The following is a 12,269-nucleotide window of genomic DNA, read 5'->3' as shown; positions in this document are numbered from 1 at the left end:
TTATGCCCAAGTCTTCATGATCCCATCTGAGGTTTTCTTGGCAATGGTACTGGAGAAGTTTGCCGTTTCCTTCTCCAGCTTATTTTACAGATGAGGAAACTGGGTGAAGTGACTTGCCCAGAGTTACATAGTAAGTATCTGAGGCTGGATTTGAACTCACAAAGATGAGCCTTCCTGAATCCAGACCTGGCACTCTATCACATCGCACCACCCAGCTGCCCAATTCGCAATTTGCCTAGAGCATACCATGAAAGCTATTCATGGTCATTTTGTAAAAATAAAATTTTTATTGGTGTCTTTTTTGAGCATCATCAATATATTCCCTATTGTCCTTTCTCTTTTCCCTCCAAGAGAGCCACTCCTTAACAAATAATATTTTTAAAGACAAAAAAAGTAAAAATGAAGAAAAAGTATCACAGAATTGATCAATATATAGGAAAAGGCTAAAATATGTGCAATGTATCATATTCATAGACTTCCCATATCTGCAAAGGGGTGGGATGAGAGTGTTTCTCATAGCTTTTTTTTTCTGAGTCATGAATGTTCTTTGTAATGTTGCAAATTCACTTTTTGCTTGTGTGTGTGTGTGTGTGTGTGTGTGTGTGTTTCAGTTTACAACGTTGTAGTCATTGTGTGTATTATTTTCTTGGCCCTGCTTTCTTCACTTTGATTTAGTTCATATCTTTCTATGTTTCTCTGTATTTATCATATTTGTTATTTCTTATAACAAAGTAGTATACCATTACATTCATGGACTACAGTTTGTTTAACCATCCCCAGTTGATGGGCATCTACTTGGTTTTGAATTTTTTGCTATTACAAAAAGTGCTGCTATGAGTATTTTGGTGTGTATAGGAACTTTCTTCTTAGCAATAGCCTCCTTAGGATATAAGCCTAGTAGTGGACTCTCTGGGTCAGAAAGTGTGGGTATTTTAGTTATTTCATTTGCGCAATTCCAAATTGCTTTCCAGAATGATTGTACTGATTCACAAATCCACCAAAAATGTACTAGTGTGCCTATCTTTGCATAAACCCTCCGGCATTTACTATTCTCACCTTTTGCCATCTTTGCCAATTTACAGGATGTGAGATGAAGCCTCAAGGTTGTTTTGATTTGCATTTCTCTTATTATGAGTGATTTGGAGCATTCTTTCATATGAGTTGTTAATAGTTTGAAAATTCTTATCTGGAGAACTGTTCACATATTTTGACCACTTACCTCTTGGAGAATGACTTCTGGTTTTATATATCTGTTAATTTTTGTCTTTTGGATACCAAACCTTTAACAGGGAAATCTGTTATAAAGTTGTTTTTTTCCCATTCAGTTGCTCCTCTCCTTATTCTAGGTACACTATTTATGTTTGTGTAGAAGGTGTTCAGTTAAGAATAGATCTCCTATCCATAGCTGTAAGAGGTATACGATCTGTTTCTCTTCTAATGTTTTATTGTGTAATCTTTAATATTAAGGTCCTATGGCCATTTAGAATGCGTTATGAAATATGGTGTAAAGTATTAATCTAAGCCTAATTTCTACAAGGCTATTTTCCACTTCTCCTGACAGTTGTTTTTTTAAATCATGCCATGAATCCATATCAGTTTATCTGAGATTCTTATGGACTCTTTTTTCATAGGATAAGATTTGCCTGCTGGCCTAGAAACCCTGAGTAATCAACCCCAAGTGCTTAATCTCTTTTTGGGAGCTGCACACTTCTTTGAGGCTTTTCTGAATTTATTTTAGTTTAAAAATAGCATAGTTGTTCCCATGACAGATGAATTTAGACATTCAGTTGGATATTTCCCTTGGGTTGAAAGGGGATCCCAGGAAATATTGTAGGTACCCTATGCATTGCAGGGACCCAGAGGAATTTTTACCCCAGTATTAAACTTGGTCTGTGAATTTGGGTCTGAAGCAATATAGATCCTTTAATGGGAGGGGGAAAGGATGAGTGCCTTAGCCCCTTCTAGGTCCAGCAGGCCTGTGTTATTATACAAGCACCAAGACAAAATGATTTGGTTTCTCACCTAAAGGGTGAGGAGGTAACTTCTAGTGAACCGTGGGTACCTTAATCCCTATGGAGAAAGCCTCATGTTTTCTGGTGGTTTTATATAGGGATCCAGCTTTCTCTTTGAAAAGGAAAGGGGGAAGTTTGATTTCCTTTTTTGTTTTTCTTCCTGTGTTTTGGTTGGAGCAGGCCTTTGTAAACATTGAGATAGGTGATATATTTCATAAAATGATGTCTGGTTTGTTAAAAGCATGTATTTGGAAGTGAATGTGATTACATGGCCCACTAATTATGGTGAAAGAATGTTAATTTCTGTCTCGCTTGTGAACCGTGCTACATGGACTTTGCCAAAAAGCATCCCTATTGATCTTCTGGGGGCAGCAAATTTTCAGCTGGGGGTAGGAGGTGTTAAAGAGTTTCCCTCCAACCCTACAACAATGTGTGAAGAAGTTCCTTAATAAATCTGAGAGGATTATAGAGTCTTGGCCATTGAGTGAAGGCAACTGATTCTAGGTAGTAAACACCTAGTAAATCACTGAAAAAATCAGTTATACCCCTTGGGCCTACACAAAAAAAGGTCAGGGGGATCTAGGGGAGAGCCAGAAGTGGAGGAGGAACCTGCCCCCTGAAAAGAAACCACTTCTGAGAGGAGAGGATTTCTCTATCCTCCCTGCCCTTACCCTTCACCTCCATCAGCCATTTGCTTTCAAACTAGACCAGTAGGAGATACTGTATCTATTAGGAAGCAGAGATACACACTTCAGACAGACACAAGTAGAAAGGGGCCATTTCCATAGGAAGGAAGTCACTTCCAGGAGGGGAAACCCTGGTGTCAGAGAATAGACCCAGCTGTGCACTTGAGACAGTTAGCCTTGGCAACCAAGTTAGAGCTGTGTGAGGACTCTGCAAAGAAAGAAAGGCTTTTCAGATCCTGAAGTATCAGAGTTGTGAGTTACCTTGGTGCACATGCTTTCCCTCTGTGTGTGTCTCACTACCAATGCACTGTTTGTGTCTATTCCTCCACTAGATGTTATATTAGTGGGAGTATACGCCCCAAATTTGTTTTGTAGCTGCTGTTCTTACCGCCACCTTAGTAAATGCCTTCTTTGAAAGGCAATTGTGTCAACTGGCTGATTGTTAATGGGCAGCACACCAGTGGAGGCTTGTGAACTATAGGGTTAGAAGTGCATGCCCACAGGGCACACTCTAGAATCTAGGGGTAGCAGATACCCTCTGAAGACTCAAGCATTGCATATTGAGTGCTAGTATGAGTGCAACTTAGGGGAGAATCCCAGAAAGGATGCTAAATAAGTGTTCTGAAAGAGGGGGTGCACGGTAAAATGTTCAAAGAGTTCAGTCGACACTGAGCTTTTCTAGTGGAGTGGCTGTGGGATTTGGTGGAAAGAATATTGGATTGGAAGTAGAGATCTGGCACGTGTCATTGTAGGATAAAGAAGAAGACTTTTGAGATAATCTAGTCTATCCCCTTCAGTTCATAGATGAGAAAACTGAGGCTAAGAGAGAGGAAATGACTTGTCCCGAATCACATAACTGACTAGTCAACAGCAGATGGTTTTCAGTGGCCCAGAAGCTGGACTCATGGAGTATATGCATGGGAGGGGGCGAGGGGGAAGCAGATGATTGGGATGGGGGGGAGATAGAACCAACTGCTTTCTCTTTGCCTTTTTCCCAATCATCCATTCCTCCGCTGGGACCCTTTTAGGAGACAGAAGCTCAAGGAATGTCCCTGCAGTTCATCCATCACTGTGTGTTCACCAACAAGTTTGGCCTGGTTGGTGGAAGTACAGTTCCCACATGCACATGGACCAGTCTCCCTTTCCTTTGAGGGAGTCAGTAAGCAAGGACTTGGCATGCCACTTTGGAAATATGGATGACCTTGTAAGCACCATGGGAGCAGAGAACCCTGTCTTATCTAAACTCTGTGTCCTGCTCAGTGTCCAGTATAGGCAGCTGGTGGTGCCGTGGACAGAGTGCTGGGCCTGAAATCAGGAAGACTTGAATTCAGATCCAGCCTCAGAGGCTTACTAGCTGTGTAACCCTAGATAAGTCACTTACCCTCTGTCTGCCACAGACCATAAATGAAGATAATAACAGTACTCACCTGCTGTGAGGATCAAATGGGATAATATTTGTGTAGTGCTTAGCATAGTGCCTGGCGCATGGTAGGCACTCTATAAATGCTTATTCCTTTCACCTTCCCTCTTCCCTAGAATAGGGCTCAATATATAGCAGGTTTTTAATGAGTATTTGTTGAATAACTTAATGAAGATCCCAAAAGAGTAAATAGATGTATGTGTGTGTATATGTATGTATGCGTGTATGTATGTGTCTGTAACCCTTATGAGCTCTGAGGAGCCTTATCTCAATTCCCATTTTCTCTGATGGATTGAGACCTGAAGCAAGGCTGTATCTACCCTTCAGGGCTCTGGGGCTGCTGTTTTTCAGCCCAGACTCTGATGTATTCTCTGCCATATCAATTGCCAGTGATTAGCACCCCACTTAATGTAACCAATTAAGATTAAAATTAATTAGCTTTTACAAAGGGATATTTATTGAGAAGATATAACAAGAATAGAAGTATAAATATTACTCCTGGGGCAGCTAGGTGGTACAGTGGATAGAGTACCAGCCCGAGAGTCAGGAGGACCCGAGTTCAAATGTGGCCTCAGAGACATATAATTCTCACTAGCTGTGTGACTCTGGGCAAGTCACTTAACCCCAATTGCCTCACCTCCCCCAAAAAAGAAAGAAAGAAACATTACTCTGTAATACCTAGGGTCACACTCTCCCCTCTACCACCTCATCCATACCCAGGGAGAATGAACTTAAACTTGAAGCAGGTTTTTATATACATATATATACACAAATATATGTATAATAAAACAAGCATTTCCGTAACATAGCATGATAATAATAATAGTAATAAAAGATAATTGAAGCCATTTCTGTGAAGCATTTACCATTCTAAGTTCACTTCTGAAGGCAGCATTGCCTTTCCTTCTTAGATGTAGAATACCTCTTGCTGAAGGTGGGCTAGCAGCAGGCAGAGTGAGCCCAGCGAGCTCTGAGGATGGGGCTCCCATTGGCCAGGCAGACTCTGTTATGTGCATAAATTCGATTTCCTTGTACAACTTAGCCTAAAATCAAAGACTGCCTTATCCTGGGAGGAATAGTGCACGTCAAATCAACAGTAATTTGCAGAACACCTTGTTATTGTTGAGTTGTGTCCAACTCTTTGTGACCCCATTTGGGATTTTCTTGGCAAAGATGCTGGAGTGGCTTGTGGTTTCCTTCTCCAGCTCATTTTACAAATGAGGAAACTGAGGCAAATAGGGTGACTTGCCCAGGGTCACACAGCAAGTAAGTGTCTGAGGTCAGATTTGAACTCACAAAGATGAGGCTCCACATTCTGTCCGCTGTGCCACCTCGCTGCCCCTACTTCAATGTGCTAGAGCACCTGCTATGATAAAATAACTCCTATTTCTATAGCATTTTAAAACTTCCAAGACACTTTCCCCATAATAATTCCGTAACTCAGGTAGAGCAAACAATATCCCCATTAAAGAGACAAAAAACAAAAACAAAAAACCAATCTGGAGGGTCAAAGAGGTAGTATAATTTTATATGGATAGATAGTGAATGTTGGGGCTGGGATAGGAATGCAGCGCTCTGCTCCTGATGCCAAACCCAGAGCCCTGTCCACTCTGCCACGCTGCCTTTCTCTGGGCCTCGTAGTGCTGAGTATTAAAAACGCCTGCTGCCACAGGTCATTGCTAGGTGGGGAGAGGCTTGGGGCTGGAGGAGAGAGCCTTAATTACTTGGTTCAGAAGTGTATTTTCCATTGATAAGTGTTTGATCAAAGGCTTTGATCAGATTTCCACAGACAAGGAACAGAGCAGTCCTCAGGACAACTACCGTTATCACCTTTCAGATTGGCTGAATCGCGATCTAAACTCCAGAGGCTTAGAACACTCAGATAAACATTCTAGAATGGAGAACTCCCTCCTGAGGCCAACCAGGTTCCAAACTTACTGAATTTCCACTTGCAGTCTCCGCTAAGGGCTTTGGGTAATCAAGTTACACCAGGCAATTGTCTATTGTATCTTTGCTACGTAGAGACCTCTATTTGATGTCTTATCAGAAAAGTGACTCTGAACTGCACATTTCTCTTATTCAGTGTTCCCCTTCTCATTATACAACAGTGCGAACACCAGGGGGAATTTGTACATTTGACTTTTCAAACTGGATTACTAGCTGTTTCTTGGTCTTGCCTCCTCCCTTCCTCTTCCCTTCTGTGTACTATATGCTACATAGTAAACAGCATGTCAAAATGTTAAGATTAGGAAAATACTGTTTCCCCCATTGTAAGGTGCTCAAGTCCCTCCTAGCTTTAAAACCATGAGTATTGAAGTTATAGTGACCCTGAGTCATCCTGAAAAGGTTAACTGATGTTCAGCGCCCTCCATTTAAAAAGGCAGGAATATGCATTTACCTTTTAGAAAAATTTCCATCCAAAATATTGAGCATTTCTTAAAAATGGTACTTAAAGGTACAAATCCTCAACTGTATGGAAAGATAATCAGTTGAGTAATCTTCCTCATTAATCATATATAAAAATAATAAGAGACTTAGGTTAGGGAGCCTCAGTACCACCAGAGACCCAAGTCCTACCCAGATTTTCCATTCTCTAGGGAGTGAGAACTTATATTTCTGATTTGGAGGTTGCCTCTACAATGAAATTTTTCAGAATGGAAGTCTGATGTTAGAGAAATAATTTCCTTTTTTCTCTTCATTGTCAATGGAAAGAAATTAGTTTAGAAAGGATAATAGGATAATATAGGATAATAACTCACATATAGAACAGAAACTTATAGTCTCATATTTTTATAGCATTCAGAGCCTTACAGAACACTTTCTTCCCAACAACAATGTGAGGTGGGATTGTCAGCTTTTAGAACTGGAAGGGACCTTAATCATTAAGGACAATACAGTGGTTTTCCAAGATTGTGAAGTTTTTGCAAAGGGTCCATACCCAGTCATGCATTTTTTTTCCCCAAATCAATGGCTATTAATAGTACAACTCCTACCATTTCAAGGTCTGTAAAAAAAAAAAAATTATGTTGAAAAGCAGTCTTTATTCTTTTTTTTTTTGGTAAGGCTGTTGGGGTTAAGAGACTTGCCCAGAGTCACACAGCTAGTAAGTGTCAAGTGTTTGGTCTGAGGCCGGATAGCAGTCTTCATTCTTGAAAAGGCTGGGAACTAACCTCATTGAGGTTAGACATTTTATAGACAGGGAAATTCAATGTATTGGGGAAAATGATGGATTTGGAATAAAAGGATCTGAGTTTGACTTTTTTTTTTCTTTTTGGTGAGGCAATTGGGGTTAAGTGACTTGCCCAGGGTCACACAGCTAGTCTGAGTTTAACTCTTGCTTGGATACTCACTACCTGTGGGAATGTGGCCAAGCCATTTAACATTTCTTAGCCTCAGTTTCCTCATCTGTAAAGTTGAGAGAGTTGAGTTAGGTCTCTTAAGATTCCTTCCACCTCTAAATCTTATGATCCAAGTGGTAGAAGCAGCTCTCAGACCCATGTCTTCTGAATCTAAGACCAGCACTTTTACAAAAGGTTGCAGTACTGCCTTTCCATTAATAACGAATATGTGCATATATGTGAATATACACATATGTGTGTGTATATGTGAATATACATGTGTGTGCACGTGACTATACATATGTGCATGCATGTCTATACCCATTACTGTATATGTACACATGTCTATAATATGTGTGCACATATGTCTATACATTGTACAGATACACATATGCATATATATATTTTTTTTGTTGTTGTTATTGTTGTTGTTGTTCAGTTGTGTCTGACTCTTCATGACCCCATTTGGGTTTTCTCAGCAAAGATACTGGAGTGGTTTGTCATTTCCTTCTCCAACTCATTTTATGATATATATATATATATATATATATATATATATACTCAAACAGATATGCATGCATAAATACATGTATACACATGTATATGAGGACATATGCATGTTTCAAGGTATCCCAGAAATCCATATATGTACTTCCATACTATAAATGTTAAAAGAGCACTGGACTTGGAATCTTAATACCTGGGTTCCAGTCTTAGCTCCCCTCTTACAAATTGTATCAAATTGTTTGGGTTTCTCAAGGCTTCAATTTCATCATCTGTAAAATGGGGGCATTGAATTTGGACCCTTCTAACTTGAAATCCTTTTTAAAAGTGTTATTATAATTTTGAGACATTTAAAAATCTGGTAGAGGTGTTATGGGATGACATTGGATTTGGAGCCAGAGGACCTGGGTTTGAGACCCAGCTGTGGTACTTATTTCCTATGTCCCATGGGATGAGTCAATTTCAGCTGGCTCATCTATAAAATGAGGGGGTGGGCCAGATAACCTCTGAGATCCCTCCCAGCTCTAAATTTTGTACTGATCCTATTCTGGCAAACTTTTTTTCTTTATTAGTCTGGGTTACTTTCTGTTACCCCTGGGTATTCAACATTCTGAATTTGAAAACAAGTTCCTTCTCTGTTTCTTTTTTTTTTCCTTAAGGCCGAAAATCCAGAGGTGAAAACTTTGCAAGACAAGCTGGCTTCAGCAAACTTTAAGATGATAGAATATCGCAACCAGATCCAGACCATCAAACAGGAGCTCAAAGTTGCACAGAAGGTATCTCTGAGCTTCCTCCTGTCATCATAGGCCTTACCTTGGCCTCGAGAAGGGCAAGCCAGAGATGGCTCTTTTTTTTTCCTTATGTGTTATGGCCAAGCTCAGTTGAATTCCTAGGAGAGTAAGATTCAAGGGAGACCAGAACAATAGGTTGCATTTAGAAGTAGAAAATATTCAGTCACATGAAAATCAGGCAGTTCTTGCTGGGCATGTCTCAAGATGCACTGACCTATTTTCCAAAATCTCTATTGACTCATTCAGTTTGATGCCTGAGGTATCTAGTGTCTCTCCCCAGTCCACACCTTCATGGTCTCTTAGGCACTGAACACACACACACACACACACACACACACACACACACACACACACACACACACACATTCACCGTTTGTGCCTCTACCCCGAGTTCCATGGTTTCTAATACTTACAATGTGCTAATTATTGCCAAAAAAAATGTCTGAATTTGTTGTAGCAAACCACTTTTGGCATGGTAAATTGCCCCAGAAATGTGAGATTTGGACATGTCACTGGGTCTGTTTTATTTATTTTGCTTACTTAATAACAACTACAATAATAACTATGACAAAAGCTTCATTTCCATAATGCTTCACAGTCTACAAAGTACTTTCTTCACAATAACTCTGTGAGCTAATGTTTTTATCTCCATTTTACAGAAATGAGAAACTGAGGCCCAGAGAATGGCAAGTTTGCCTGAGAGGTCACAGGGCTAGTAAGTGGCCAAGTGGATGCTCTCACTAAATCCAGGGCACTTTCCATCACACTGAAAGGTTTCTTTCTAAAGGAAGTGTGCAGAGCTAGAATTAGGTCCCAATTGGTTTGTTATTTATTTTCATTTAAATAGTGATTGCAGCTAGAATTCTTTAGAATCTTTCCTCTCCGCTGGAGCCTTATATATTAGCCAAGATTTCTGAAACAGTCTTCTATTGTGGAAACAAGCTGAAAAGGCTTTGTATACATGGCTCGGTTTCAGTTGACAGGCATTAAAGAGGCCAAGTTTATAAATCGAAGCATACTTTTTCAGATTTGAAATCTCAAGTCAGCTCTGGGCACAGACCTTTGTTGATGTTGCTGTTTGGTCCCCCTCAAAAGCTCCCAGCAATTTCACCCCACTGCACCAGATTGACATGTTCTGTTCCCTCTTCATTTGCTGCTGCTTGGAGATGGCCATCCATTTGTCTTTTCCTGATTCTACACTCTGTAATAGAGGGGATGTGGGGCCAAAGCTTTGCAAATACACCATGTGGAATGTACTTCCTGTAATTATCCAGAATTAGCCAAGGTTGGGGCAAAATGGGAAACAGGTTGAAAGAAACACAAGCATTTGCCATGGCCAAGTTTATGTTTCATTTGTCGTGTATTGGGGGGAAATGAGTTAGAGTTGGAAAGAGAGCTTTCTGCACCCTGGGGTTTAAGGTTATTTGTTCTGCACCCTGGCAGTTTTGGGGGGGGGGAATACTTAGGCATTCTGGGCATCCATCAGGTGGGTGGCTATCTCCTCTACCCTCACCCTCTATTAGCCTTGTCCCTGAACCCTATGGCGCAATGTCCCAGAAGGAGGGGGTCAGCTGGGGTTCACATGCAGCAATGGGCACTAATCCCACTGGCCCCTGATTTGTAGGTTTTAGCAAGTGAGGTTGGGGAGGACGTCAACATTCAGCAGCTGTTATCCTCCCCCGGAACTTGGCGCGGTCGGGCCCAGCAGATTCTTGTTTTGCAAAGCAAGGTGAGTTATGACTCTGTGTTCTCTTGTTCCTAACTTGTAGATAATTTTGAAAAGCTTATTAGAGTTTTTCTGATGTTTTCCCAGCAGGTTGATCGTCCCAGCTAGAATGTTAGAAGTAGAATAATTCCCATTTCCACAGTGTTGTACCTCACAAAGCACTCTAGTCCTCACCACAGCCCCCTCCCCACACATACATATGGATGTGTGCATCCATAACACTTTGAGCTCCTCTTTCACGATGGTCCTGCGACATGGGTGGCAGAAATATTTTTCAGGTGAGAAAATGAAGTGGCCTTGCCCGTTGTCACCTACCTGGCAGAGCTGGGGCTCAAATCCTGGGGCCCACTAGCTCCAAGTCCAGTGCCCTCCCGGCCCCAGGCAGTGGACATCATGAGTCGTGCCTGTGGATGACATCCATAAGTTTTTATTAAGCATAAATTATCTCAATTTGTATAATCAAGTATTTCTTTGCAAAGAGGCTGCATTGTACAGTGGAGAGTGCTGAAATTGGACTCGAATGATCTGGGTTCAAGTCCTGGCTTTTCCAAGTGTGTCCTCGGATAAGTCACTTCTCTCTGAGTTGTGGTATCCTTATCTGTAAAAAGAAAAGGTCGGACCAGACAACTTCTAAGGTTTTTGCCAGCTCTAAATACTATTCGATTTAAGTCAACAAGTATTTCTGAGGGCCGACTCTGTGCCCACTGGCACTGGGGATACAAAGATAAAGTGGAGCAGACTTTCATTTTGCTGGGGCAAACGTGTACAAGTGTAAGTTAATGCATGACCAGTGAAAAGTAATTTCTGGGAAAAGGGCATAAGCCTAAAGGCAGTTTTTCAACAGTAAACCAGGGATTTTTGAAGGGTGGAGAAAAGTGGTTTAGAACATCCGAGGGATGGTGCTGACGTGGCTGAGTACAAGGACCTGGAGGTGTGGTCAACAATGGGACCCCTGGCTGAGGCAGCCTACAGCCCAGCATCCTAGGCATTCTGAAGGGAGCCCTGGGGTCCCCTATATAAGGAGGTCCTCACAGCCTCCACAGGAGCAGAAGCCTTTGTTGATTCAATCCCCAGAAAGTGGGGGTAGGAGGCACAATGCAGGCAGAGGTTGGTGGAGTCCCGGGGCCAGACCAGTTGCAGGGGGATTAGTAATATTTGAGGTACTTCTCCTCATGCAGGTCAGCTCTCCTTTAAGACTCCCTCTAGTATCCATCCTAGGATCTCTGGATCCAAGCTGATTTCCCTCAGTCTTTGAAGAGATGATTACAACTAACAGCTTCAGGCCCAATTCTCTATCTCAGGATATTTACAGAGGCCCAAAGACCTCGTCTATATGTATAGTAACAGTGGGTCTTTCTAAATAATTTGCCCAAATTTCCTGTAGTTGGTTGGTTTCAATTGCCCAATACAACAAACTCAATCTTTTTATCTTGGGACATAGCTCATTTTTCTTTGTCACTTTCTTGAGAGTAGATCTATAGGGGCTGTAGAGTGTACAGTGTCTGAGTTGGAAGGGAACCTAGAACATAGAATGTTAGACCTGGAAGTGAGCTTACAACATAGATCATAGACTGTCAGAGCTATAACAGACCTTAGAACATAGAATGTCTGAGCTGGAAGAGACCTTAGAACACAGAATGACAGAGCTAGAAGGGAGCTTAGAACATAGACTGTTAAAGCTGGAAGGGAGCTTAGAACATAGAATGTTAGAGCAGGAAGGAACCCTAGAACATAAAATATTAGAACTGGAAGGGAGCTCAGAACATAGAATGTCAGAGCTGGAAGAGACCTT

General features: G+C 41.3%; 1 protein-coding gene across 1 annotated transcript in view; it reads left to right on the top strand.

Moving 5' to 3' along the window:
* Positions 1 to 12,269, top strand: part of CCDC13 (coiled-coil domain containing 13) — a 119,835-nt gene that overhangs the window by 31,835 nt on the left and 75,731 nt on the right. The window contains exons 6-7 of the mRNA XM_027837189.1: positions 8,620 to 8,736; positions 10,376 to 10,480. Coding sequence (XP_027692990.1) covers positions 8,620 to 8,736; positions 10,376 to 10,480 — 222 coding nt within the window. The remainder of the gene's footprint in view (positions 1 to 8,619; positions 8,737 to 10,375; positions 10,481 to 12,269) is intronic.

This window comes from Vombatus ursinus, unplaced genomic scaffold (assembly GCF_900497805.2).
Source record: "Vombatus ursinus unplaced genomic scaffold, bare-nosed wombat genome assembly UNPS02014820.1, whole genome shotgun sequence".
Taxonomy (NCBI): Eukaryota; Metazoa; Chordata; class Mammalia; order Diprotodontia; family Vombatidae; genus Vombatus; species Vombatus ursinus.
Note: the sequence above shows the minus strand (reverse complement) of the source record. Positions and strands in the feature narration are given on the sequence as shown.